The sequence below is a fragment of the Anoplopoma fimbria genome, chromosome 17 (assembly GCF_027596085.1).
Source record: "Anoplopoma fimbria isolate UVic2021 breed Golden Eagle Sablefish chromosome 17, Afim_UVic_2022, whole genome shotgun sequence".
NCBI classification, from domain to species: Eukaryota; Metazoa; Chordata; class Actinopteri; order Perciformes; family Anoplopomatidae; genus Anoplopoma; species Anoplopoma fimbria.
The window spans coordinates 23,909,144-23,935,697 of NC_072465.1; the positions used below are offsets into that span (position 1 = coordinate 23,909,144).

The 26,554-nt window shown below is 41.3% G+C and overlaps 1 protein-coding gene across 5 annotated transcripts in view; it reads right to left on the bottom strand.

Moving 5' to 3' along the window:
• Positions 1–1,240: 1,240 nt before the first annotated feature.
• The window catches only part of eif4g3a (eukaryotic translation initiation factor 4 gamma, 3a), a 49,736-nt gene continuing 24,422 nt past the window's right edge, over positions 1,241–26,554 (bottom strand). For 3 of the 5 annotated variants that reach the window (XM_054616183.1, XM_054616184.1, XM_054616182.1), the window contains 26 exons: positions 25,571–25,696; positions 24,254–24,461; positions 22,922–23,701; positions 21,631–21,719; positions 19,334–19,622; positions 19,082–19,206; positions 17,687–17,806; positions 16,511–16,669; positions 15,971–16,168; positions 15,030–15,176; positions 14,638–14,874; positions 13,058–13,162; positions 11,240–11,378; positions 10,768–10,898; positions 9,305–9,395; positions 8,487–8,604; positions 8,159–8,388; positions 7,484–7,596; positions 6,438–6,610; positions 5,466–5,591; positions 5,009–5,090; positions 4,568–4,666; positions 4,223–4,369; positions 3,814–3,895; positions 3,562–3,708; positions 1,241–2,474 (listed from right to left, as the gene is read on the bottom strand). In XM_054616183.1, coding sequence (XP_054472158.1) covers positions 2,293–2,474; positions 3,562–3,708; positions 3,814–3,895; positions 4,223–4,369; positions 4,568–4,666; positions 5,009–5,090; positions 5,466–5,591; positions 6,438–6,610; positions 7,484–7,596; positions 8,159–8,388; positions 8,487–8,604; positions 9,305–9,395; positions 10,768–10,898; positions 11,240–11,378; positions 13,058–13,162; positions 14,638–14,874; positions 15,030–15,176; positions 15,971–16,168; positions 16,511–16,669; positions 17,687–17,806; positions 19,082–19,206; positions 19,334–19,622; positions 21,631–21,719; positions 22,922–23,701; positions 24,254–24,461; positions 25,571–25,696 — 4,443 coding nt within the window. In that variant the 3' untranslated portion in view covers positions 1,241–2,292. Of the gene's footprint in view, positions 2,475–3,561; positions 3,709–3,813; positions 3,896–4,222; positions 4,370–4,567; positions 4,667–5,008; positions 5,091–5,465; positions 5,592–6,437; positions 6,611–7,483; positions 7,597–8,158; positions 8,392–8,486; positions 8,605–9,304; positions 9,396–10,767; positions 10,899–11,239; positions 11,379–13,057; positions 13,163–14,637; positions 14,875–15,029; positions 15,177–15,970; positions 16,169–16,510; positions 16,670–17,686; positions 17,807–19,081; positions 19,207–19,333; positions 19,623–21,630; positions 21,720–22,921; positions 23,702–24,253; positions 24,462–25,570; positions 25,697–26,554 lie in introns of all 5 variants that reach the window. The other 2 variants (XM_054616181.1, XM_054616180.1) reach the window with 1 other exon arrangement.

Consider the following 26,554-nt stretch of genomic DNA (forward strand, 5'->3'; position numbering starts at 1 on the left):
GCTCAACATAATACTTGTTTGTCACCATTTTGAGTTAATTTGATATCGTCTATTATACATTTCAATAAAATCTTCTCACATTAAACCGATATAAATCAATTATTACTTATTACTACTATTAAAAACTACAACCCTGATGAGGTTTTGATTGGTTTTCTTTGGCAAAGACTCATGGGAGATGTAGTTGTCTAACAGTTAAAAGTAAATTAGTACACATCTTATTCAGAACAGTAGTGGATACACATTGAGAATAAAATATATAATTTTCTGTCTAAAAGCTCAACTTGTTACTTGTTTGTCACCATTTTGAGTTAAATTGATATCGTCTATTACACATTTCAATAAAATCTTCTCACATTAAACTGATATAAATCAATTATTACCGTTTAAGCATTTAAAGACTACAACCATGTTGAGGTTTTGATTGGTTGTCTGTGGCAAAGACTCATGGGAGATGTAGTTGTCTAACAGTTAAAATTAAATAAGTACACATCTTATTCAGAACAGTAGTGGATACACATTAAAATAAAATATAGACAGAAAACATTAGAAACATACTTCTGCTTTCTAGCTGCATCATTATGTGTCAGTTTCATACACTAATTAGGGCCCAATTAAAGATGCTACTATTATTTTCAGGTTCTATTATCTGCCTATTATTTAAAAAAAATTAATGGATTAAATATTTGGGCTATGACGTGTATAAATTGTCACTAATGCCTCTCACAATTTCCTCATTTGACTTCTTCAAATTGCTTATGCTGACCGAACAATCAAAAACCCAGAGATAGATTGACATACAACAGAGAAGCAGCAAGTGCTCACAAAAAAGAAGGTGTCATTTTCATTCAATCATCAGTCAATCGTCTAATCAATTAACTGTGTCAACCCAAGTTTCAATGTTCACGCTGGATGCCTTAAATTAATTTTGGGTGATTCAAAAATCAAGTCAACTGCTGTGAAGGCGATCAAATGCATCGTAGATGGGTAAGGCAAGCCTTGTTGGATGATCTGATAAGAATGTGATCACAGAAACATTGTAATATGAATGCCAGTACATGCCTGATCACATTAAAACACATCTCAACTGGATCCATACACAATATAGACCCAAAATGATGTATATAAATAAAATAAAAACAAGCCATAAAGGAAATGCTGCTACTATTTCAAAGCCAAAGGCCCAAGTTGTGGGTAAATTCATGTTTGTTGATGATTTAATCGTTTTAGCAGAACAAATCAGAGGCTCCAGCTGCTCTTCCTGGCCTCATCATCCAGCTCTTCCTCTGATGATGCTAAGGTGTTACCCAAAACGGGAAAACAAAAACATACACACACTTCCAAAAGAAACAAAATCTGGCATCCTTCGTCTCCAAAACACCAACCAAACAAATCACGACAATGAGCATTTTTAAATACCTTTTTTGTCTTTAATGTATTTACAAGCTTTAATCTGCTCTGTAGGTGTGAAGTATTACAAGCATTTCACGTTCAGCGACCCTGGCCATTTTGCTTTTTAATGTTGCAATTTTTTTTTGCTTGTTTCATTTCAATGTGTCCGGTTTGTTCATCTGCATTTGTTTCGACAGTTCTGTGGACTGACTTGCATCGCTTCTTGAATGCATACCTCTGCCTCTCGCGAGGCGTATGTACATATCAACGTAGAGCTAGCCAAGGCTGAGGGGAAACATTTTGTGGATATTAGGAGATAACCTTTGACCTCAAAACGTCATACACGGACAACGTTAATAGTTTCTGTGCATCAACTCCTTTTTTTTTTTATTTATCTCTGCTTCCCCTTCATCCCAAAATAAATTTGTTTTACCCCGTTTTAAACCAAACAGCGTGGAATCCAGGGAGGCTATTTATTTCACAATTATTATTTTGTTATTATAATTAATTATATTGTTACTTCTGTCGTTGTTCTCATTTGTGAGCATCTGCAAATGTTAAATAACTTTCATATTTGCAGTCCTTAAAAAAATAATAAATTAAAGAGTCCAGAACCTATGTATCTTTTAAGTCTCTTCTTAAAAAGTAACAAAACAAAAAAGTAAGTTAAAATTTAAAACAAAAATATTTTCTATGTATAATACAGGTATTTAGTGCTTCCGCCGTTGGAATCCAAACTCAAAATGGCGGCATGTTTCGGAACCGTACCGCAGAAAAAAATTCCAGCCGTAAAACATGTCGTCCTGCCCACACACCCATTTTGAATGTTTGTTTGTTTGTTTGTTCCTGCTGTAAGGATGCAGTTCTACTACGTCGCGTTCCCCCCCGGGTGTCTCCTCGTCAATTGTCTTCCGACTCCTCCTCCGCCTCCCGCAGCCAGGTGAAGAAGGCCGTGACGGACTTGAGGGCCACACCTTTACCCTGCTGCTCGGCGGGGTCTTTGCTCGTCTCCCACTTGTAGAAAGCGTCCTCCGAGATGACGTCCTCATCATACAGACAGTCAAAGAACATCCGGAGGAGGTCTGGAGGACAAAGACGCAACAGTCAATTGGGCTCTGACAAGGATTCATGAAGTGAAATAACTTTCTGTCCCCCCCCTCACAACATGGTGGTGAAGATGAACCCCCCCTTTTGTGGAAATGCCCCCGTGGGAGGAGGTGTGAACAACTGTTAAACAACGGAGAGCTTCTAAAGAAGTTCATTTCCTGAGGCTATTCGTAAACTCGTAAAACACTTTTAGGGTGTATTTGATTTTGTTTTGTAGTTTTCTTTGTAATTATTTATGGTATCTTTACATTGTATGACTTCTAAGTTGCATGTTTTTGTACTTTAAGGTGTTATTGTGACTAAGCTTTAGTATTTATGCTACTTTGTTCATTCGATATATTCTTATTATAAAGTTTAAGTCGATTCACGTTTAAGGGTCACTTTACTGATTCTTCATATGAAGATCCTTTTAACAGTCATGGTGAGTGAGTTTTTCCTCACTCGTAAAGAGCTGCACAGATGTGGGTTTCAAAAGGGTTATTTGGTGCCTGAGTTTGGAATGATGCTCCTCAAATGACTTTGGAAGGACGCCCGATGGGACGGGCTGTTAGTGTTGGATTAAGTGGCTCATGGTGCTGTTTAATAGTGCTGTTTGCTACATTCATTGGAAAAGTGTTGGCAACACTGGGCTGTGTTTTTCCGTTGGATACCTTTTTTAAATGTAGCTTTCTCTTGCCGATTTCGCCAATATTACCTACCCAAGCTTTAATGTTACGGATTAGAATAATCTTAATATCGAGACTAAAAATTGACCATAGAAACAACAGTTTACGGGTCAAGAATTAATTGAATCTGAACTTTTAATCCAACGCGTCGGAGAGGTCCTCTAAGTGCTCAGAAGGAAAAGTAAATTTGAGCATCTGCAATTACACGACAACTCGGCGAACAATATGTACTATCATGTGACATGATCAAAAGCTTCAGACCATCGACTACTGAGATTATATTTTCTACAATATTATTGTTTAAAACATTGGTGTAAATACGATTTAGTCTCTTCTGATAAATGACACACTTTACTCCTCCACCCTCCTCCTAATGAAACTGAGATGCAGCACTTACTTGGAGGCTGATCGAGGGCGACGATCAGCGCCTGAAGTGCATAAAGTGCTTGCAGCTGTCGCTCAGTGTCTGAGTTAAGGTACTTGAGTAATACAGGCAATCTCCTCTGGATGATGGCCGTGTCCACTCGACAGTTGGTGTTATCATCTGTTTGGTAGAGCAGGAGGCAGAGTGAGTGCAGGCGGATACTAAATCAGTGGTGGCATTTGAGCAGAATAGAGGAGTTTCTCCTCCGGGTGGCGCCGTGCTTACCTTTCACTGCTGCTTTACACACGGCGGTCATCAAAGCCCTCAGGAAGGGAGACGAGCTCATCTGAGAGTCATCCAGGGTTGCCTGGGAAATAGAGCAAACAGCAAAACACAGAACTTGTCAGTATCACATGTCTCCACACGTCTTAGCAGTTATGCTACAAAAATCACAGGAATATTTTTTAATAATAATACAAAAAAAAACACTACGATTTAAATGTTTTTGCTCATAACAGGTCTGCGCATGTGCACAGATTGTAAAGCCCTCTGAGGCAAATTTGTAATTTGTGATTCTGGGCTATACAAAATAAACTGAATTGAATTGAATTGAACAGGCTGTCCGTCTGAATTTATGCCACTAGCTTGCAGAGTTTAATGTTTTTTCCTCGAAGAAATGTGTCACGTCTCATACCTCTACCCAGTCGAAGATCTCCTCGTCACTGGCTATGTCCTCCAGGAGGAGTCTCTCCAGCTGCTGGCTCAGCTCCTCCGGAGACAAGATCTTTTTGGACAGATCCGCCTCGGGACTGGAGCCGTCCGACAGAACGAACTGGAGTTTCTGGTGTTGCATCAAGACGAGAGGACATGGACACGATGGGGAGGTGACAATAAAAAGAGGAAGATGATGAAATGGAAAAAAAGAAAGAAGAGGATGAAAGATTGAGACATCAGTATCAAGAAAAGCCAATGGTTGGTGACTGAGATTTTCCTACAATATAGATATTTCTAGATTATAGCAGAGGCCTTTATCACAAACCTGTTGTGAGATGAAAGCCTGGACGTCCTCTCCCTCGGGCAGGAAGTCGGTCCAGTTTAGGCCAGATTCCCTCCACAAAGAACCCACAGTCCTATGGCTCTGTAGAGACAAGATGAGACAACATTACACCTCTATTCTCCAGGTAAAAAGACTTTAACAAGCTGAATGAGCCAAAATGTTCTACAAATAGAAGGGTACATCATTTGTTTAATGTAGTAAATCAATTGTAGAGCATTTTTTGTAAAGCACCGTGGGCTTTTACATTCAAAAGCCATTTTACCAAAATATCAACAATATAAACCTTGATAGACATTAAAGTGAACATCATGTATTGCCTGTGTACACCTCTAACTACAATGGAGCTATTGACTATATTCCACTGGCTTTATAATGAGAGCATGTAACATAATTACTAAATTGAAGATTGAACGTGTTGCTTACCATTTGTTTGCATAGTATGTGCAGTATTTCAGAGAATAAGATCCCAGCTCTTCCCACAGGAAGCAAAGGTTTGCTTAATTCACTGTGAACAAACAGATGAATGGAGAAGTTAGATAACACAGTGAAACAATAACACATCATCCTGTGCAGTCATAATGGCTCTTTAAAGTTTCCTCTGTGTATCTTAAATTTCAGTACAGCCTGAAATGAATCCAGGAAATGAGAACAGGGAAGAGGAACATAAACTAGATGAAAGAACAAGAACTATGTAATTATGTTCATCACAGAAATGATTGACTAAAATGTTGTTCTGTGGCGATAAACAAAAATTTCAGCTGTGCACATAAAGCCAACACATCGCAATTGGTCACATTGTTTCATGAGCAAACACACCAAATGTAACTTTATTTTTAGTGTGTTTTCTCCTCGAGGATGAAGTGAGTGACTGGTGTAGTACCTAAAGAGGTCTCTCATAGAGAAGCCCCCTTCCTTCAGCACTGGGCTGAGCAGCTCGGCCAGGTACAGCCAGATGTGGGGAATGTCGATGGCCATGTCGTCCGCTTGTTCCAGCATGTCTGCAAACCTGAGAGAATGAAAAGACACAAAAGGTGGTTAGGAAGCAACTTACAATTATTATGTTTAAATATGCATATATGTGAACAAACATGTACAAAACACAAAGCTGCTGAAATACTATATTAAAGCACCAACAAAATATTTTAATTATATTCATCATTGAGCAGAAAATGTCCCTTGTAAAAGTGAAAATACACTTCCTCTTCATTTGTTTGATCTTTGCAAATTTATTTCCCAGGTTGGGTGTACACTTTAGAAAGAACATTTTAAAACAAAAAGTTTTGACAAATGTCAACAAGGGACTGAACCTGTCTGACAATCTACTAAATCAAGTGATGCAAGTATTCAGAGCAAGACAAATACAAAGGAGATACTAGGTGAGGAGTTTGTAACAATTTATACATGCTTGAGCAGAGTTAAAAGGTGTCTGATACGCATTTGTCCATTAGAATATTTACAGTTAAAGCAAGAAAAACCTTCCTGACTAGACGAAGAACAGAATGCGGAAAACAGAAATGAAGAGAAGAGACAACAAAAGGTGGCAATGAAGTCTGGTGAAGTAGCTGATTGGAAGTCATACTGAGGAACCAAGTAAACTACGTCTGACAGTAAGAAACTGGAGAACTATGAATAATATTCTGGGTAGATCTGTGGATAACACTGCAACAATTCATGGGGTTACCAAAAAATAATAAACCCCCAAATCATTAGATGGGGACATTTTAGAATAAGAAAATGTGTCTCAATCAATATTCTCACTTTCTGGGAACACAGCAGTCACAATAACAAGAAGCAGGCATTGTTGTTTGCTTGGCTTCCAGGCGGAGTGCATTACAAAAGGAGGTGAACTGACCCTTTGTAGAACTGAGGTTTGGGCAGGATGCCCTGCTGCACCAGCTGGAAGAGGAGCTGGCCCATGTGGTCCCGTGTGATCTGACTGCGCTCCAGGGTCGACTCCACCCCGACGCGCACAAAGATGTGCAGCTGAGAGCCCAAGTCGAGCTCGTCCACACACTGAACAGCCTCCTGCAGAAAAACAAAGACAAATGATCAGAACGGAAGCTAGTGAGGGAACACTTCATGCATCTGAAATCTATAAGTTATTGTTGCATGGACAGTAAATAAAATAGAACAATTGAAGCTGCTATTCTGATATTATCGACGTTGTCATTAAAGAGCAATACATTAAAGGGACTGTTTGGATTTTTTGAAGTGGGGTTTAATGAGGAGCAGCAGTAAAACGTCTTTAAGCCACCTTAAAAATATGATTTATATATTACATAGCTTATCATTTAATTGTACGCTATATTTAGAACATTTTCTCCACTTTGCCTTGCCTTGATTAAGGCAGGTAAAATGTGAGGTTAAAAAAACCCAACTGTTTTTGTCAAATGATTCTTGTGGCTTTGAAGAGAACACAGATTGATAAAACAGCTTCAGTTCCATGTTGGAAAGGGCTGTCTTACAGCAAGGCAAAGCGGTGAAATATCTACACATAGCGTGCACTTAAACGAACATTGATTTTCTTTTAGGTGAATAAAATAAATTTTGCCCCTGTCCACATTGCTTAGTTTCCCTGCCTGTACTCCTGTCTGTTTCTCCTATCTTGGGATGTGCTGACCGCCACCTACTGTAAGTGAAACACTTACAACGGATGAGTAACTCATATAATCCCAACTCAAAAAAATCGGAACTATTCCATCAATTTCTATACTTCTTAACATGTATTTTACAGAAATAAATACATATTTTATTCAAAAAAAGACAGAAAACTAAGCATTTAAATTCTACATTATTTGATGATCCTTAGTTGCTTTGGAGGAGAAGAAGCAATCACCAATATATCAACTGAACACCTGAACAGGCATCTACTGTTGATGTTCTTGTGAATCTCAGTACCTTGTAGTCATTTATGTGCAGGAACTCGTCGATGATGGCCTTTGACTTCCTCTCCATCTCCTCCTCAGACAGAGCAGCTCTGTCGGGGGTCTGGACCGCTGGCTCAGGTTTCACTGTTGACGTTAAGAGAAAACAACAACAGTGAACACAGTGTTTGTCTGCAGGGAGAGCAAAGATCAACATCCATATCAATTCTTCTCTAATTATTTCAATAAATATAATAAATCACAGATTATAATCAAAGTATGCTTTCAAGGTACAATTTGTGATCTTGCTTTATGTTTTTTTAGGGACAGCTCATCTAAGAATATAATATTCACTGACTAGACTGAAAGAAAACATACATTATAGCAAAAGCTTATTTGAAAACAATGTATTGATAACTTATATAGACCCTTTTACAGTTTCACAATGGAAATACGGGGGAGTGAAATAGCAAAGAAAAACTATATTCAACACATGTAAATGAGTTAAGAATTAAGATAGTTATGTTTTCTGATGTCACTAATGGTATCAATGGTGTTAAAACCGTATCCAGGATATCTGATGCAAAACAAAACATGTTCATGTCTTCAATCACAGAAACAGAACATCCGAGTTGGTCCACTAGACACCGTTTGAATTCTCATATCGTTTCATTGTACTTCCAGTGTTGTGCAGCGCTGTGTTTCTCACCAGGTTCTCTGACTCTGCTGCGCTCCGGCTCTGTTTTGTCCTCGGTGACGCTCTGCCTCCGGGGCTCGGCGCCCTCTCGTTCCCGGTCTCTCCGCGGCTCCTCAGGGGTTTGACTCTCCACAAGCTCCTTCGAACTGCCTCCCCTGGTGAACGGTCCGGGCCGTGCTGACGATGTGGGCGGGGCAGAGATCACTGGCTTCTCACTGCGTTCTCTCCCGGCACTGCTACGACTGCTGGGAAAAAAACCACAACAAACCAAAACAAGTCTATCAGGAAGTTTCTGTTTCTGAGATCTTAACTCACAGTAGCACACGGTGTTAGTCTTTACCTTCCCAGATTTCTCCTGGAGTCAAAGTCTGGGTTCTGTGGAGGAGTGGTGGAGGGCTGAGGAGAGGGCGTCGACTGCAACGCAGAGTAACGATTGAGGCCAGCCGTCCGTGATAGTTCTGTTAGAAGTTAGAAGAGATATAAATGAGAAAAATGATCATGGATTATTAGAGTTTAGGTGTTTGCAGAACCAAGAGTGAAAAAAATACAAAATTCAATTATGATCAATAGGCAAAAGAATCTCGTTTGAACTAAACTATCAGTAATCAGTATCAGTTTTGACATTTTTGTAACTTTCTTGAATCAAACAGTGGTCGTTTGGAACAGCTATCAATATTTCTGTCTTCAGACGTGGTCGTATGACACATCATACTTCGTTTAAGGCATACTGACACCTTAACCATGTGACATTAAGGTCAGTTGCAGCTACAGTCTGACCAATCAGATGCCTGATTTTCAACACTTGGTTTGGGCCTTTCACAAAGCACAGATGATGGGAGTGTGTCGAGGTTTAGGAATTTCACCCCATATCATTCAATCATTCAAACAATTCCCATTATTTCAAAGAAGATTACAATTGTTACAACTCAAACACTGATGTCAACAACCAGTCAATAAGTGAAATCTGAAAGGATTTAGAGAGAGAGAGAGCTCCACCTCTGAGGCTCTCTCAGTGTTTTGTTACTTTCGAACGGACCTCTGAAACACAAGATGTGTTTTTTCCCCGTCACTTCAGGTCTGTACGATATCGCCAACTCCTGCTTGCGCAATGTTCCAAACCCACTCTGCTCTTGGATCAGTTAGTACAGGTTTTCTTACCTGAGTCACTGGCCTTGGCTCCCCCACTGCTGCCCTTCACCCACGTGACTTGAGCCCGAGGGCCCAGCTGGATCTTCTCATCCATTTGAGGCTGCAGAAATGGAATAATTTAAGAACAGGCTGCAAGCACACATGGAAAACAGACGGAAAACAGACAGCTAACAGCAAATGAGGACAACATTTCAGACAAGATAAATGAACCAGACCTAAAGATGCAGGCACATTTTGACTGTCACTCCAACGCTCAGAGCTGCCAGAAACAATACACATCAATCAGCGTAGACACTAATACGCTTGTGTCATCTAAATCTGCTCACAAAGCCATCCCTAATATATGCTGACTATTTGCTCACTAATATGCTTACATTTTGTTTTCAGCAAATTCTTCTGTATATCATCTATCCATCTTTTGCATCTGTTTATTTCTACTCAGGGTCTCAATAACGCACTGGTTAAGACCTTTGATTCAAGATACACGTAGCACACATAAGTAGCGGTGTATAACATGTAGTGTATTACATGAATTGCCAACAAGGATTAGTAAAAGGAAGTGTCCTCCTTGTGCTACCAACTCCAAGAACGTGGCAAAATTCCTCCTGCAGGGGGAACTCGTTTTCTTTTTATGAGGCAGTACCTCGTGGGTCCAACAGGGGGGGTCTGAGTATTACTGGACATTAACCACAACAATGTGGATCAGAAGAGGGCAGGGTCGGTGGATGAGTACACATGAAGAGCCACAGGATTTATCTTGGTGACGTGTAAACATCTGCTGTGTCTATAAAGTTTCTACTGAAAAGAACAACAACCACTGGTGAAAGAGATTCTGACTGACGTGAAAAAAACACTTAAGAAACGAGAGACAAACTTGTTCTGACAGGAAGAACAACCTCAGCGATTTATCTTAATAACAGTGCAGACCTGACAATGTTCAGCCAGGACAAAGCAGCCGGTAGATTCATCGCAGAAGATCAGACTCAGAAAATACAGAATGCTGGAATGGAGTTGGGCTGTATGGATTCCAGTAAATAGAAAACTTGTTTTCTGTTTAAAGTACAAACATGGGAAGCTAGCAAGTACAACACAGCCATCCTTTAAGTGGTTACGTCTCCAGACTGATCTGGAGCGCATCACTGATAGGTACGTGGTTTGTTTACATGACGTAACCTAATGCTGTTAGGACACTGTGTCACTCTCTCTGAGGACGACTGCTCTGTCATCATTAAGGTTGTGGTTGAATTATTATTCTTCAAGCTTGACCTAACGTTACATTTCATTTTCAATTAACGAAAGTGACGTGTGACTCCCCTCATGTGGTGCATTCAGCCGAGGTAATGCTGCTATTTTTCCCTGAACAAATATTATTTTTCAGATTGGATTGTAGGATTTTTTCAATGAGTAGAGCCCCCCCCTGTATTTTTAGGGGCTTGCTTGGTTTATTTGTGACCAGCAGCAGCGTGTCTCACCTTGGAGATCTTTGGGATCTTGGTGGGGTCGATGGTCCGGCTGTTCTTCGTCACGGGCACAGTGTTCCAGGTCTCTTCTCTCGGCGCGCGTGGATCCCTCTGCTCACGCTGCTCTCTTTGATCTCTTTGATCTGCGAGGCCAACGACACACAAACACACACACACATACATCAGAAAAGACAGTTTAAAAATGATTTCAGTGGAAATCTATTGCTATTTTCATTCATTGAATGGACAGTGAAAGCTGACAAAGTGATATTTTTGACCGTTTCGTGCTATACATGATTAAAAATGAAAGGTCAGCCAACATATTGGAGGGGGTGGGGGGGGGGCTTCCTGTCTGCTGTTGGGCACAATAGCATCTCTGCAGGCCATAGGGACAGGAAGTCTCTCTGTATGCTTGCGGGCTTCCTGAGTCACTGTAGCTGTGCGGACTCTAAGCCTTAAAGAGGATTTAGACTGCGGGTCTGACCTGGCCGTCGCTTGCTGTCCTTGGAGAGCAGTTGCTGTTGCACTTTTCTCTGCTCCTCCTGCTCTTCGATCTTTGCCTCCTTGTGGATCTGCTCGATGGTTTTCGGGCCCTGGTCGGCTCTCCTGGACACCCAGTTGTGCTGGAGGAATAACGGGAAACCACAAATGACCTCAGAACTGAATCATGCAGTAGTGTCAGCTTCAGCAGTTTATCGCGGATATCTCTTACTTGATCCGAGCCATTTCAAATAAAAGCCCAGATAATTTCAAATTGCAAATCTTCAGAATATCAGAGCGTTTTATCAAAGCAGATATATCAGAGCAGATAAAAGATGTTTTTTAGGCGCAGAGGAATATTCAAAGACTGATGAGGTATTCAATGATCTTAACTGACAGTCACATGTGTTCAGTTTCAACCTTCATTACAACCCTTAATTTGTTATATTAATATTTGACTCATTCCAAGATGCTGAACGTGCCGTTTTTGTTTTTATACAAAGTTGATTTATGTGCAGCCAAGTAGCTTTGCTAATTTCAATTTTAAATTTGACAAGAGCAAGCACAGCAGGTCTCGAATCAGTGTTTCCAGCGCCTTGACATTGATTCAAACAGCTTGTGTTAGGCAAGATTTACTTTAGGGGAGAATCAAAGCGTAGATGTCTCGATTTCAAAAAACTGAAACGACACTTGTCATGTTAGCGGTTTGCTTCTCTTCCTCCTCTTAAGTCCTCATGTTTGTCTCTGTGTGAGCTCAGGAAGCATCCATGTGCCCACCAGCTATTTATTCATGTGTGAGGCTTTTGAGGTGAATTAAACTAAAACAACAAACATCTACAACAGATTTGAAATAAAAGCAACAGGACAGATAAAAGACTGTGTGGAGGAGAGCATATTGCATGTAACATAGATAACCGTGTACGGATTGACGTATAGGTGCGAGACGTTGTGTATGTTAACATAAATGCAAGGCGCCATCACTGGTTTCATCGCTGGCCACTAAAATGAAAAGGCAGGCATGTCTCACCTTATGCTACGCAATATATCAAATGAATTCAAATTTTTGTATTTGAAAATGGCTCATTACAACATGAACTAAAAAGCTTATTTTTAAAAAGGCACAAGGCTGGCAACAGGGGAGAGGAGTGTAAATGTTATGTACACACTGATCTGAGCGCGCTGTGTTTGTTGATGAGAGGATGAATACCTCAAGAGGTGAAGCCACGAGGTCCGGGAGCAAAAGTTAACTCACTATCCGAGGCTGATGTCAAGAAGCACAGACAATCCATAGCTGGATGGGGTAATCTATATCTATTACATGGGCGGTACGGTGTCTGCCTTACCCTGTGTTGTGGTCTTTTTGCAGACAAAGATATTGATTAAAGTAGGGGAAATCTTGTATTGATTTTTTTGTCCTATTGAACAGCCCTAATTTGCCTTTACACCTACATACAGTATATATGGATTAATCCACACTATGTCTGCTGATACCTGTTTTACAACTAATGAAAAAACTAAACTAAACTAAACACAGACCTGTATAAATAATATGTGATCACATTTTACTGTGTCGACAGTTTACTTTAACTTCCACATTAACTGTTCGGTTTCAAAATAAATATCAACACAATCAAATGTGATTGAGTTAATGGCAGTGGAATCCATTAATAGACATACAGTAATTATTTGCGTTTACAAATTTTGTAGTGCAATAAATATGTATTAATATTATAGGGAACCGATATGGGAAAGTTTTATTCTCTGTCTGCTGTCAAACATATCTTACAAAACAAAAACATCACAAACACAAACACACACTCACCAATCTGAGGTCTATAATGTCTTGCAACATGAAGCGTATCCGAGAAGACGTCTTCCTCTCTTTGACGATTTTTTCCATCTGATTGAAATACTGATCCATCCGAGGCTGAGTAAAGAGAGAGAGAGAGAGAAGGGAGGTTAATTTGAGACATGAAGGTTAAATTCTCAATTTCTCTATTAAATCTAATGGACAGCAGGTTTCAGGGATTTCCACATTGTTTCACTTAACTGACTTATTGGTCAGTTTGTTACTCGGAGCAGAGGCCATCCTGACCGCCCGGGATTAAATTGGAACAATTTAGGAGATGGTAGAACTAAAATCGTAATAGCCCAGAAAGCACAGGAACAATGCGCTTTAATGGTCCGACATTAAAATTACCATGTTCAGAAAATTAGCACATTAAGCACGATGAAACTCATCTGAAGGACAAGATGATTAATGACCACATTCAGAAGGTTTTAACGTCAAACTGCGCTTTAATGTTTGTAAACAGAGTAAAAATCCTTCAGTGGCAAAAGGAATGTGAAACAAAGCAGAATTAAGTTGCCATGCTGGGTTCATATCAGTATCTCTGCTGGTAAGAGGGCTTTCCTTTTGAAGGGTGACTGGTAGATGAGGATCAAACCACACATCACAGTTCAGCAGAGAGAGAGAGAGAGCGCAGAAAAGCCATCAGGTCTGGTGTCTCTCCAAGCATCCGAGCTTTCTCTCTGTGTCCAGCTGGGTGTCACTGATGTCAACAGGAGTCACTCAGACAGAACAAAGCACTGTGCCTGTGTTGATATTAATTTTTCCCCTCATAACCTACATGACCATTTCCTCCCCCGTGCCTGTTGAACAGAAAGAAGCCCGGCCTCTGTGGGACTTCATCCCACCACATATTCTCTTTTATGGCTCTCATAACTAGAGCGGGGCAATAAAACGATTTTATCAATTAATTTGAATTTATGACGGTAAAGAAAAAAGAGAAGGAAAAAACGATTTCCACATGTAATTATTGGCTGTACAGAACTGCCTCAGTTTCTCTGAACTCTTGTGTTTCACAGAAAACAGGTGAGTTCTCTTCAGGTAAAATAACTTCAGAGGTTGGCCTGCAACAATACGTGATCCCTGCAGCCCTCTAGACGGAGGCATTAATCTTGGTGGCATTTTAGCAAAGCCATACTGACATGCCGTGTTCATGTCAAAGGGCTGCTGATCAAAAGTTCACCTTATGGCTAAATCCATGTCAACAATCACTCTCTCTCTGGCTGTAGAAACTTGTTTTACTTGCTGGATCAGAAACAAAACATCAGACCCGATCAAAGTGCCAGTGAGACTCTAAATATGTTAAATATCCAGTTTTTATATTGTATAATAAATAATAATATTGCATTATAATTGTTAGAGGACGGTTTACCAGTTTCCACTCTTTGTGCTAAGCTAGGCTAACCTGCAGGCTGTAGCTGTAACACAAACATGAGTGGGATAAATCATCTCATATAACACTATTACATATAACACGCATATTTCCTGAAATGTAGAACTAATTTTAACTACTCAAGCTCTCTTAATAAATCAATTGTTTTTCTTCTCCTCACCTTGGCCTTCTCAAAGTCCAGGTCCTTGCCGATGGTGGTGAGCAGCCTGCACAGGCACTCCAAAGACTCCTCGTCGTGGTTCTTCAGCAGCTTGACAACGCAGTCGTGCATGATGGCCTCCGTCAGCATCTTGAGCTTGAAGAGCTCGCCGATGAACCTGATGTTGCCGATGGAACGCCGCCGCGCATGGTCCTTGGCTTCCTCCAGCTCTTCCTGGAGACGCTCGCGCTCTGTCGTCTGAGGGGGACCAATGGAGAATTAAACAAATCGCCTCGGAAGTCATTCTCAGCACTTCTTTCCTTTGAGTTTCATTCTCAAATCACGTATCTAAAAATGCTTTGGCACAGCAAGAAAATCCAGTGTCACACTAAAGTAATTCATAGAGCACATACCGATGCAGCAGAGTCCAGCTCTTTCTGCTTCCTCTCAAACACCACGTCGTCCACCTTGTCTTTCTCGAACTCCTTCTGACAGCGGTTTAGCAGCAGCTTACGAAAGTTCACTGTGGTGTTGGGTTTGTCTGTCATCGTCACCTTGAGCTGCAAAGGAAAAATAGACACAGAAGATATAGTAAAGAAACAAAAGTATTAAGACAACTTATGTGATGAACTAAACTTTTAAAAATGTTGAACAGTGACTAAAGACTGAAGGAGCTTTTTTGAAACTTATACTGACAAAAACTCCAGCACACCATTTAACATTTCAAGGTGTGGATTATTTTAAATTGAAGGGATGTATGCATGCTAAATCAATGGTTTGGTTACCAAAAGTTGGCTCTAGTTTTTCCTGAAAAAAAGAAAAACAAAATGTGTGCACACATTTTTGTTAGCAGAAATGCCTTTTAAATGAATAGTGACCCATTTAAAAAGGAATTATTAAGAGATGACATAGTTCATATTTTACTACCCACAAATTCAATCCAAATAGAAGAAGGCGGTCCTCTTTTCACCTCCCTCTACTGAAGAAAGTGGGTGCAATACGGTTTCATCACAAAAGGATACTGTTCACACTATATCATCACATTGTATTGAACTGTGTTGTATTGCTCAGCATTATGTTGCATCGACGCAGTGATGAATCTAAACCCATCGATCCATTTGTGGCTGAAACATTTAGTCAGAAGTGTTGACTGCACGTCGAGAGGCAAATTGGATTAGTTTCATTTAGGATGCACACATGTAGAATAAACTGCACCGTCTGTGGATTTCAGAAAAAGTTTACTTATTGGTGTAATAGAATTCACAGGCCGTGGATGAACTATATTGGAGGTGAGAATATTCAGTCACTTCCTTCCTGCTTCTCTACCCGGAAGTTGCTAAGACGACCTGCTTACCGTGGCGAGGCAGCGGCACATGTTTCCATAGGCCACGGAGAAGCTGGGCTCGTCGATGGCCTTCTCGAAAACCAGGTCGATGACCCCTTTGAGCCGCTCTTCCGTGTCGATGGTCAGGTCCGTCACCTGCTTCATCAGCTGGTTGAACTTCTGAGGCGTCAGCTTGTTCAGGATGCTGCGTACCTTCTTGAAGAGCTCCTGAAGGGAATCAGTCAATCAAGAGATGATCTTACATCAATTAAAACATTATGTTATAGTTCTTGCAATTATTGGTTATTTTTTAATCAAGATATTTTATAAAATGCATATTTTTTCCATGATTACTATTACGTAAATTGTTTCAAACCGAAGCAGATCAAATCATTTACTGAGAAATAACAACTAAACTCTCATTTTGTCTCACAATTTTTACAGAGTTAGACCAAATGATTGATACTGCAATTTTCAAAACTGCAAAGCTGTAAAGTAATAAAAATAAGTCTGGTAAACTCCTTTTTTGTGTGTTTGTGTGGAGGCATGTGTGTGTATATTTGGCCCTACCTTTGTGTTTTGCACCTCTGGATCATCTACAATGACCTCTGGCCTCTTCATGCCAGGTTTCCAGGCATTCTCTGACTTTTTCAGCTGAATGTCATCATGAACCGGCACGTTCATGATGATCTTCCTGGGTGCAGGCCGCCGAGCCCCCATGTTCATAAGCTGTGGATGCAATGAAAGAATACAACGCGTCAATATTCCTAGAACGTCAGTCAGAATAAGTAATCGTCCATCTGTGATGAAAAACTAAATATAACAGCAAAGAAATGTAACAAAGTGACATGACTCTAAAGGTTGCTGACAATTCCTTGTTATCGTATGAGCAGACAACAATTATCTGCCACAAGAGAGCCTGTGTGAGCCAGGAAAGCACTTTCAGCATTTCAATGAAAAAGCACACCAAATTTGTTTTTTACATTTCTCTGACAACGATAGTTTAGCTTAACAACATATCATCACTCTACTCACAGTTGTATGGTCGAATAGCATCACCCTTTTGCTCTGAACTATCTATTTCAGCTACTATCAATTTGTTTGACTTCCCCCCCACCATCAGCACAAACTGGAGGATGCTTGCCATCATACTTTGTATGAATGAGCTCAATCTGAGAGCTGTAACATAAGAGAGATACATACGGCGATAAAAGCACAACACCCTCCAGCAACATTAAGTGTCCTCCCGAAATAACATAAAAAAATGCTTCATTGACACAGGCCCGTCTCTCCTCATTACCAGGTGAAACATATGAAATCTGCACTACGTGAACAGCCCCTGCAATGCCTAGAAGAACAGATACACTTATGTTTGGGTGCATTTGACAAATCTGGACTCTGACAATGGTAAAAATGTGTTTGGAGCAGTATACTGGGGGCTTTTTTTATGTTGAATCAGCCACTGAATACTTATCGACTTTGGCTGAAACCAACTGGAACCAAATACCTCAAATGGCATCCCATTATCATCAGACCTTTAGGCAAAAGTTTGAAAGATGTGTGGCATCTATTACATTTTTTCCTCACTTAAATTTGTCAATTTTTCCCCATGTTTCTGAGACAACTACACACATTTTAAGAGGAAACAGAAAGTAGGAAGTGAAGGAGCGCGTGTGACTTTATGAATGATTGTGGCAGCTTGAGCGTGTGTGTGTCTGTTTGGGTGTGTGAGCACGTGTGACTCACTGCAGCGCCTCGTCCTCCGGTCATCGGCCTGCCAAATTCTGCGAAAGCAGGTGTGAAATCAGGTCCTCGGGAAATCACCCTGGAATCCACCACTCGAGATGGCAACTTGTTTTGGTTAATCTGCACAAAACACAACAGACACAATCCATCATCACATATACACACACACACACACACACACACACACACACACAAAAGAGACGAGGTGAACAGCAGGGGGAGCAGTGATTCCCATAATAACAGTGGCGATAGGGTGAAAGGAGTCAGCCTGGTGAGTGTGTGTGTATGTATGTATGTGCATTTCTAACCCAGTGGTCTCTTAAAGGTGACCCGTTGTAATAATGACAGTCATACTACATTTAAAGCTTTTAGTTTATGTATTTTTACTGTACTGGTGATAAATTCTGATCGGTGGGATTACAGGCCATTAAGAGGGTAAAGTCAGGACCAGATGTGGAGGGGAAGGAAGGAAGAAAGGAACGCAGGAGAGAGAGCAGGGGGGGGAGATAGTTGTGGGGGAGGAGAGAGGAACAAATCCAGCTCTTTGTCTTTCAGCTGTCCTTGACTTCCTCTCGACTCTTTCCCTCCGAGATTTCACTTTCTCCCTCGGAGAAAACGAGACTTTGGGATTGTGCTTCGCCGGTCTGGTTGTTCTTTTTCGGAGAGGTGGGGGAGGGGCATGTGCTCTTAACACTGCCAAGTGTGACATAATAGCAATGTGATTTTAATCAAAACAGCATTTCAGCAGGCGATATGCTCCACCCATAGGCATGTGTGGATCGGAGGAACGGACCAAACTGTGTGCTGTGTCTTTGATCCGGTGCACACAATCTAACAGACTCAGGTCTGAAACAAGGCCTGTTGCTCCGAGCTAATGAGGAAGAACCCTGTTTAATGGAGTTTATTCAAAACTAAGGCTTCAACTAATGGCTGCTTTCATTATTGATTAACATAATCTATCATTTAAAAGCTTAATTGCTCAGTTTTTTAAAACCTCAGAAAATTTTGAATAATTTCCAAGAACCTTAGGTGAGATTTTGAAATTGCTCGTTATGTTCGACTAACAGTCGACCCAGACATTGAATTTACAATGGTCTTTACATCCGAAACCGTTAAATGTTTGTTTCATAACAGACTAAAAAGATTATCGAAATTATTTAGTTACTTTTCTGTCAACCCACTCATTAATTCAGCTTTCAAAAGAAATGTTCTATTTACAGAGCTCAATAAAGACCGACATCGTTGCTTTAATGGACAAAGGAAACTTTACCTTTTTAGAGCTACATTAAGAGAAAGAAAGAGATAACCGATACGTTTTAAAAGAAACAACATTTGGCATTGGAGGTTTAAAGACACTGGGGTGTGAGTCATTTATGCAACATCTGGTTTACACACCTTGTCCAGCACCACATCACTGATGGGCGGGAGACCCTCAGGCTTCTGTACGCAGGCCGGCATGAATTGGAAGCCCAACAGGAAGTCCCTGTTGTACTGACGCTTCCCACTGGGCTCGGCCAGGTCTGGACCACCAAGCAGGGTTTGAGAGAAAAAGTGCAAATATTACACAAATAAATCTATTGATACTGCTGTATTTTTTACATAAAAGTTCATAGTAGTTTTATGTCTAAAGACAGGGGATCTTCTAACCTTCCATGTCCTGCGGGGCCCCTGTGGAGTTCTCTTTCTCTCCGGGAGTGACTCCACTGTCGCTGCTCTCCGTCTCTGAAGTGTGACCTGCTCCGTTCCTCATGGGCTCCATCTCGGCCTCGCCGTTCTCCTCTGGGACGGCGGGCTTTCCGTCGACCTCGGGGGTGCTGGCTGGAGCCGGAGCCGGGGTGGAGGTTAGGACTGATGGTGGGGGCACCGGGCTGCTGATCACAGGAGCTGACTGCAGGTCCTGGTCTCCAGCAGGCTGCTCTACTGGCCTGGGTTCATCCTGTGTGGAGGCAAGACGTAGTTTTCAGATGACGAATAACTGTCGGTAAGCATTACGCCCTGCTTTATTATCATTTAAAAGGATTATTAATTCCCAAAAGCCTAAAGAGATTTTTTCCCCCTTTTTCGTGGATGAATTAGTTTTGTAAATTGTAGTCAATTTAAGCAATAAATTCCTCAGTGCCTGCTATATTAACCGAGAAAGCTAATTTCTCCTGCTCGCCCGGCTGTGCCAGCACTACCTACATATACCAGGATGCATTGGGAGCGAGCTACTGACACCTGAGAGGCGGCTAATGCAGCCGCATTCTCTGCCTCTCTCCGCTGCATTTCTCCAGGCACTGAATACCCGAGTCAGCCAAAACACTGTTGAATGTCTCCTCGTCCAGAACACTGTCGACACTCATATTCTGGGGCGCCATTTGAAACTTTGCTAGTTTGCAAAAACAACGTTTAGAACAAGGAAGTTTTGTTTTTGGGGCGGCATCGAGAGGAAGCCCGCCCCCCTGGCTAGCCAGAGAAATCCAAACTGAACTGGTCTGAAGTTCTTCTTTGCATCCAACTACGTCACTTTCAGGTGAAATGACACCGCTGGATGCCAGAAGAACAACAGATTTTGCAGCTACAAAATCTGCTTTCTCAGTCAATACAGCACACAGAGAAGGACTCTGTTGATTCAATCCACACAACAGGTGGTCTATTATCCCTTTTTTAATGGTTGCTGTCATGTAGCTCTCATCATATTTAAAAACTAGTAGCATTAAAAGTGCTCTAAATAACACCATCTATAATTATCAGTTAGAGTGTAAAGAGATCATCTGCAATGGGTGAAGTGGATGGACGTATAAAGAAAGGGAAACAAAGGAAGGAGTGGGAAATGAGGGAAACAGAGAAGGGAAGGGTACTCAGAGAAGAATGAGAGATGAATGGTTGAGGTTCAAACAAAAGACAGAAAAGGAGGAAACATAAGAGCACAATAGGCTTGTTGCAGCAGGTTTCTCTAACCATCCGTAGGCTCATTATTTGTAATATTATCCGTACATGTACACCGTTTAAAAAGTCATTTTTTTTAATGTTGTGTTATTCACGTTTTGTGTTACATGCTCTATGTGCTATCCTCGCCAGGACACGCCTGTGAGTGGTTTTCTTAACGAGACTCAAAACCTTCTTTGTCTTGATGGCAGATTTAAATGGGGTTACTGAATTTAGTCTCCAAGAGAAACAACTGTGTCAATGAGGTAAAATTGTATATAAATTAAAAATTGTGAGACACACAGAGTCTAAATCCAGAAGATGAGCTGAACCTTTTTTTATGCTCTTAGATATGTTTTATGCTGGTGGCTTATTGCTTATTTTCTGTGTGAAATGTGTTTTTCTGCATAATCGAAACATTTTGTTCTTCACTCATCGTGCTTGTTCGATGAAATCTTAAATGAAGCCATTTAAAAAAAGTCTATGACACCGGTTTGGTGTTGCTGTGAAAATTCTCCCACAGTTAAAAGCCCGTACCAAAACAATAAAAGAGGAAGCGAGAGCGGGGAGAGAGCCGATCTTACATACAGTGGGCTCGGTGAGCAATGAAGATGATGGATAACTACTCTCTGTTTCTCTTGAACGATAACAACACCCCAAAGTCATTTATGTCTGCTTCCCCCACCACACATGTGGAAACATTTTCAACTTGAACTATTGCCCACATTGTGCCTTTCCTCTTTTTCTCTCTCTCTCTCCCTCTCTCACCCCCCCAATCCTGAGATACTTTGGAGGCATTTTAAAAAGTCTACAAAATTGATTTATCAACCATTAAAAAAAAAAAGGTGACAAAATATCACAAATCTATTGGAAAGTAGGTTTCACAGGATATTTGTTAATATTCAAACCATAAATGTATCCATACTTTAAGATAATTTAAACTCAACGTATGTATCGGACTTTGAATAGTCGCTACAGCTGGTTCGGCTTTGTTTCCTCATCAAACGTGGTGAGCAGTTCTGGGCCTCTTTTCTTACCTCATCTTCCTTTTGAGGTGCGTCTCCAGCAGAGATCCCTTCATTTGGTTTCCTCCAGCTCTTTGGTATGGCAGAAGCAGTCTGATTAACTGCAGGGAATTACAAATGCAGGAACATGCAATCAGCCACAGCCAGTAATCAAACAACATAACCACCATGGATTTAAAAGGGAAATTTGTGTTTAAAACAAACATAATTTTGTCTGTATAAAAACTATTAGTCTACATTTGAAACTGGGTAAAAACTGTCCAGGTGAAAAGATATTTAAAATATTGTTTAAACCTAAGGGTTTAAATATGGGTATAGTTATCAATATGATGAAAGCCTAAAAATGACTTAAAACGCTTTATAGTTACTTTAACTATGGAATCTACATATTCCAAATAAAATAAATCTCAGCCATCTCTGTCCAAACTAAAACAAACAATTATTGAGCAGAACCAGAGGGATTAATGGACAATGTTTCCCACGATAAGGAGTCCTAACATTTTAAGATGAAGACATCTACACTGACAGTAGCTTACACCCTAGGTTCCTTCAATTTAAAAGTCCATTGCTATACCTTATATATGCTATTCCTGTTTCTTCAAATTCCAAGATTGTGGGCACTTTTGTCTTTAAATTATCTTGCTAGAATATATACAAAACAAGAAGATGATAAACTAATATGAAGAGGTGACATTTCTCTACACTTTGACCAGAGAATAAGGTGAAAGGTATTTGACAATGCTATCTCACTCCAGACAAAGATCAAACCTACGCTTTTGTCTTTTGTCCCGTTTAAATAACAGTGACAGGTATGCATTTCTACAGACAGCAAGTCACTAGTGCTTCATACAGACGCTGCTGATGCTGAGATCTTTCTGTTCTACCTGTCAGTCAGGTTTGTTTTTCTCGGCAAATAAAACATACCAAAATGTTAAGAGAATCTTACAGGGCAATAAATGTATTTAAAACGTTTCTCATAATTTTCAGGTTTTTCTGAAAGCACGAGTTTATTCTATTTCTTCTTGGGGAGTTACGTGTGACAGCAGAGTGTTTGATGGGATATTATCTGCAATGTGTGCTACATGGGCGTTCATAAAACACTCTAGTTTATGATAGAGACACTTTATTTAGCCATTTTGGTATATTACCAGGAAGTAGTGTACTCATAAAAACAGCGTCTCTGTGTAGCTCAGTCAAAAGAGTCGTTACTCCTTTGTTGCAAGTTAAAACACTTGTGCTACAGAAACAAATTATCTAGGCTACAACACATTTTAAAGTATTTGAATTGCATCTGATACATTACCTGTAGTGGGACTCCTCCTGGTGAGTGCTTGGTGCTGGGACTCTGTTTTGCTGTCAGTAATGCCTCCATGTGCCTCCGTCCCCGCTCTGGAGACGATGTCTTTAGTGTCTAAGGACTTGCTCGGCTCGTCGGCCTCTGTCGTGGCCTGCACTAGAGGCGGAAGGCCGAGGGGGAGCGTAACCGGCAAAGCTGGGGCCGGGCTTGAGGTCAGGGTGACTGGCACCACGGCCATGGGTGCCACAGGGGCGAGCGCAGCAGCAACGGGCAACTCCGGCATCATGTCAGAGGGCAAAGTTTCAGAGGAGGCGGCCTCTCTGAAAGCAGGAGCAGCGGCCTGAGGCTGGAGTGCAGCTGAAGACAGAAGAGAAGGCTCGTGAGCCAGGGCGTCCAGCTCAGTCCCGGAGTCCGCAAGGCCGTTCAAAGCCTTTGGAGTCGGTGCTGGCGAGGCAGCCGGCGTTCGTGGAGCGTCTGAGAGAGGCTTGTCTGTGTTGGGAGTCGGAGGTGGCGCCAAAGAGGGCTTGTGCTCCGTGACTGTGGAGGAGGGAGAAGAGGCTGAAGACGTGGACTCCCTGGCTGAGGGACGTTCACTGTTGTTGGCCGCTGAAAGAGGGAGAGTGACGGGGGCGGTCATTGGAGCAGGGAAGGGAAGCTCTGGTTCGACATTAGGAGAGGGCTCAGTGACCGGAGCTTTGGCCTCAAGTCTCTCTACAGGGGCTTCAGGCTGCACAAGACCAGGCGAGGAAGACTTCTGGACTAATGGCTCCAGTTTTGGCGTATCATCTGGAAGAGGAAGAGTTCAAATAAACATCAAATCTAAATCATCAAAAGGCAATATTTGCATCATATATCTATTTCTTTAAATAGATAACATGTGTGTGTATTTCTAGCATTTATAATAGAGGCTATTGGTTTAAACCTGCAGCCTGAAGGTCACTAATAAACTTCTACACAAAACGTTGAGCTGGTTCCAAAAACGAATGCTGAGAAATGCTGGTAAAATTTTTCCTGCCAATTACTGGAAAAGCAGGGAGCCCTGCTGACACAACACTCTGGCTCCCTTTTTGAAGGAATTGAAAGTGAAAGCGTTCGATGTGAAGCATGTTCTGGGAAAACGAAAGGCAACAGATAAGATGTGTTTGGAAATCATCGTTCGAGCAAAAGAGTGAAGGCATGACATTGCCTGACAGGAGGTGATGACACAGCAGTAAAACAGAACAAATAGTTTCACAATTTGAACATAAAGCTTTGGTTAGAACCGCATTGGTCAGACTATTAGACTTGTTAGGGGTTTGGGGTGTATTTTAAAGTAAGAGGGGGGATGTTGGTGCACACCTGGCCCTGGTTTGGTGTCTGAAGCCCCAGTGGTCGATGGCTGCTGTGGCTGTTGGGGCTGCGGTGGCTCCAACGTGTAACCTCCAGGATGGGCCTGCTGTGGCTGAGGAGGCTGCGGCTGCTGCTGCTGCTGCTGCTGCTGCTGCTGCTGCTGCTGCTGCTGCTGCTGATGATGATGATCTGGAGTCTGGCTGCTGCTCGGCTGCTGCTGCGTTTTGAGGTAGAAAATGTGAGGATAATGAGGGTGCGGCCATAAAAACTAGCAACACAGAAAAACCAGAGACAGGCACAGAGATGTAGGCAGGCAGGCACACAAAACCAATAAACAAACAAGCCCAAAAAAATGCAGGATTAAGCAGAAATAAGGTGTCCAATGGGGGGGTGGTTAGATTTAGAGGACAGCAATGGCAGACGAGACAGAAAATGAAGATCAATGTGGGAGGAATGGCAGGAGGAAGGGAACGGCTCAGAAAAATGAGGGAGAAAAGGATAGAGGAAAAGAGAGAAATAAATCAAAAGGGGGCACAAAAAGACAGAGAGAGAGGAAAGACTGTTAACATCCACAGAAGGACACAGGGAGGAAGAAGTCACATTGTCTTTCTCCAGAATCCAGGAAAGCTGTTTTGTTTTTTGGCTTGGTACATTTAATGTATTAAAATGTGCCAATGTCGTTCTGACAACGGTTTCTAATTGAGGGGCTGCAATGCGATTTTTTAAAGAACAGACCGGATGGATAACAAAATCTGAGTGGATTCTGTAGGAGGAGCAGGAAAATACAGACATGAGAGTACGTAATCTAAGAAACAGTGATAGAAAAGAAGCAGGTGTAAGATTCAAACATATGTTAATAAGATTACAGTGAATTCATTAGTGTTTTTAAAAAGTCATGATACCTAAAATATGACTTAAATATAAGTCAAATGTGATATTATTGTGTTATCTCTTTATAGAATATTATTCTTGAGGCTTTTTTTTTTTTTACCTTAATAGTCCCAGGACCATATGACTGACAACATATGACACTTTATAAACAATTTAAAAAAGTGCTAAGGAGTGTTCCAGGACAGAAAGCCATCATGTTTTCCTTATGAGAGGGCAAGATGGCCGTATAAATTACCAAACACACAGAGGCCGTGTCCCGTCTGTCACACACAAGGTGGAGAGCAGAACGGATTAGGACACAGAGCTCACGCTGCAACAGAGCAACATGAGCCGTCTCTCCTCTCCTCAGCTGAAGCTCCGGTCTAATCAGCTGCTCTTAATGCTACACAACCACAACTTTAACTACTGCAGGTGAGGTGTGTCAGGGAGGCATACCTGTGGGGGTGTAGGGGTAGAGGAGGGGCGGCCGACAGGAGGCGTTGAATTCCTGCTCCCTGAACCCCCTGCCATGATCTCCTCTGTGATGTCCCTGCCACCCTGATTGGGGTCACGGATACGGATCTGGGAGGACAATGGCACAGAAAAACAGACCTCACTAAAGCGCCCGAGTCTCAGCACGACACTGCCTCCAGCCATGTTTTATGCGTGCTTATCATCTGCAGTATTATAGACTCAAAAGACTTTGGAATATATATTTGTGCTAATGGGACAAAAACGGTTTATTCAGCAAGAGTTTCAATAGAGAATCATAAAAACAGCACATTATCATTTCTCCTTTGTTTGCTTCTAATTGTAATAATACCTGCAGATAGACTGACACAATGTCAAGTAGTCATTTTCAAGGGTTACATTTATTGACTAATTCACAAGCTTAATATACTCTTTTCAAAACAGTATTTTGTGAAAATAATTCAACATATAATGCAAAACATTCAATATTAAAAAAAAAAAGAGAAAATGTATTCAGTTAGTCTCAAACACAAAGAGCAACTGGAGTAACTGCTGCTGAGGAAGATTATACTGTATGACAAGATTGGAAGCTCCAGAACAGCTACTAAATGAACTCCGGGGGAAGAGGGTTTTGTCAACTGCTGTTTCTGAGATCAAAACTGGACAGCGAACTCTACTTTTGAGCCAATATGGATGAGAAGTTCTAAAAAGGAATAAAAAAAATTGGAGATTTGAACATCTTCTTTTCTATGACAACTGATAGAAATCACTACGTAACAGAAAGCGCCAGAACAACTGCTAAATGGGGCCTTAAAGGGATAGTTTGGATGTTTTGAAGCTACAGAAGATGGCGGTCAGAACGACCCCAGTTTGGAGAAACCGACACTGGAGAAAAGTAATTTACTGCTGTGGACAGGAGCAGCAGCAAAACATGCATTAGTCAACAAAAAAAAAATGACAGCCCTTCCC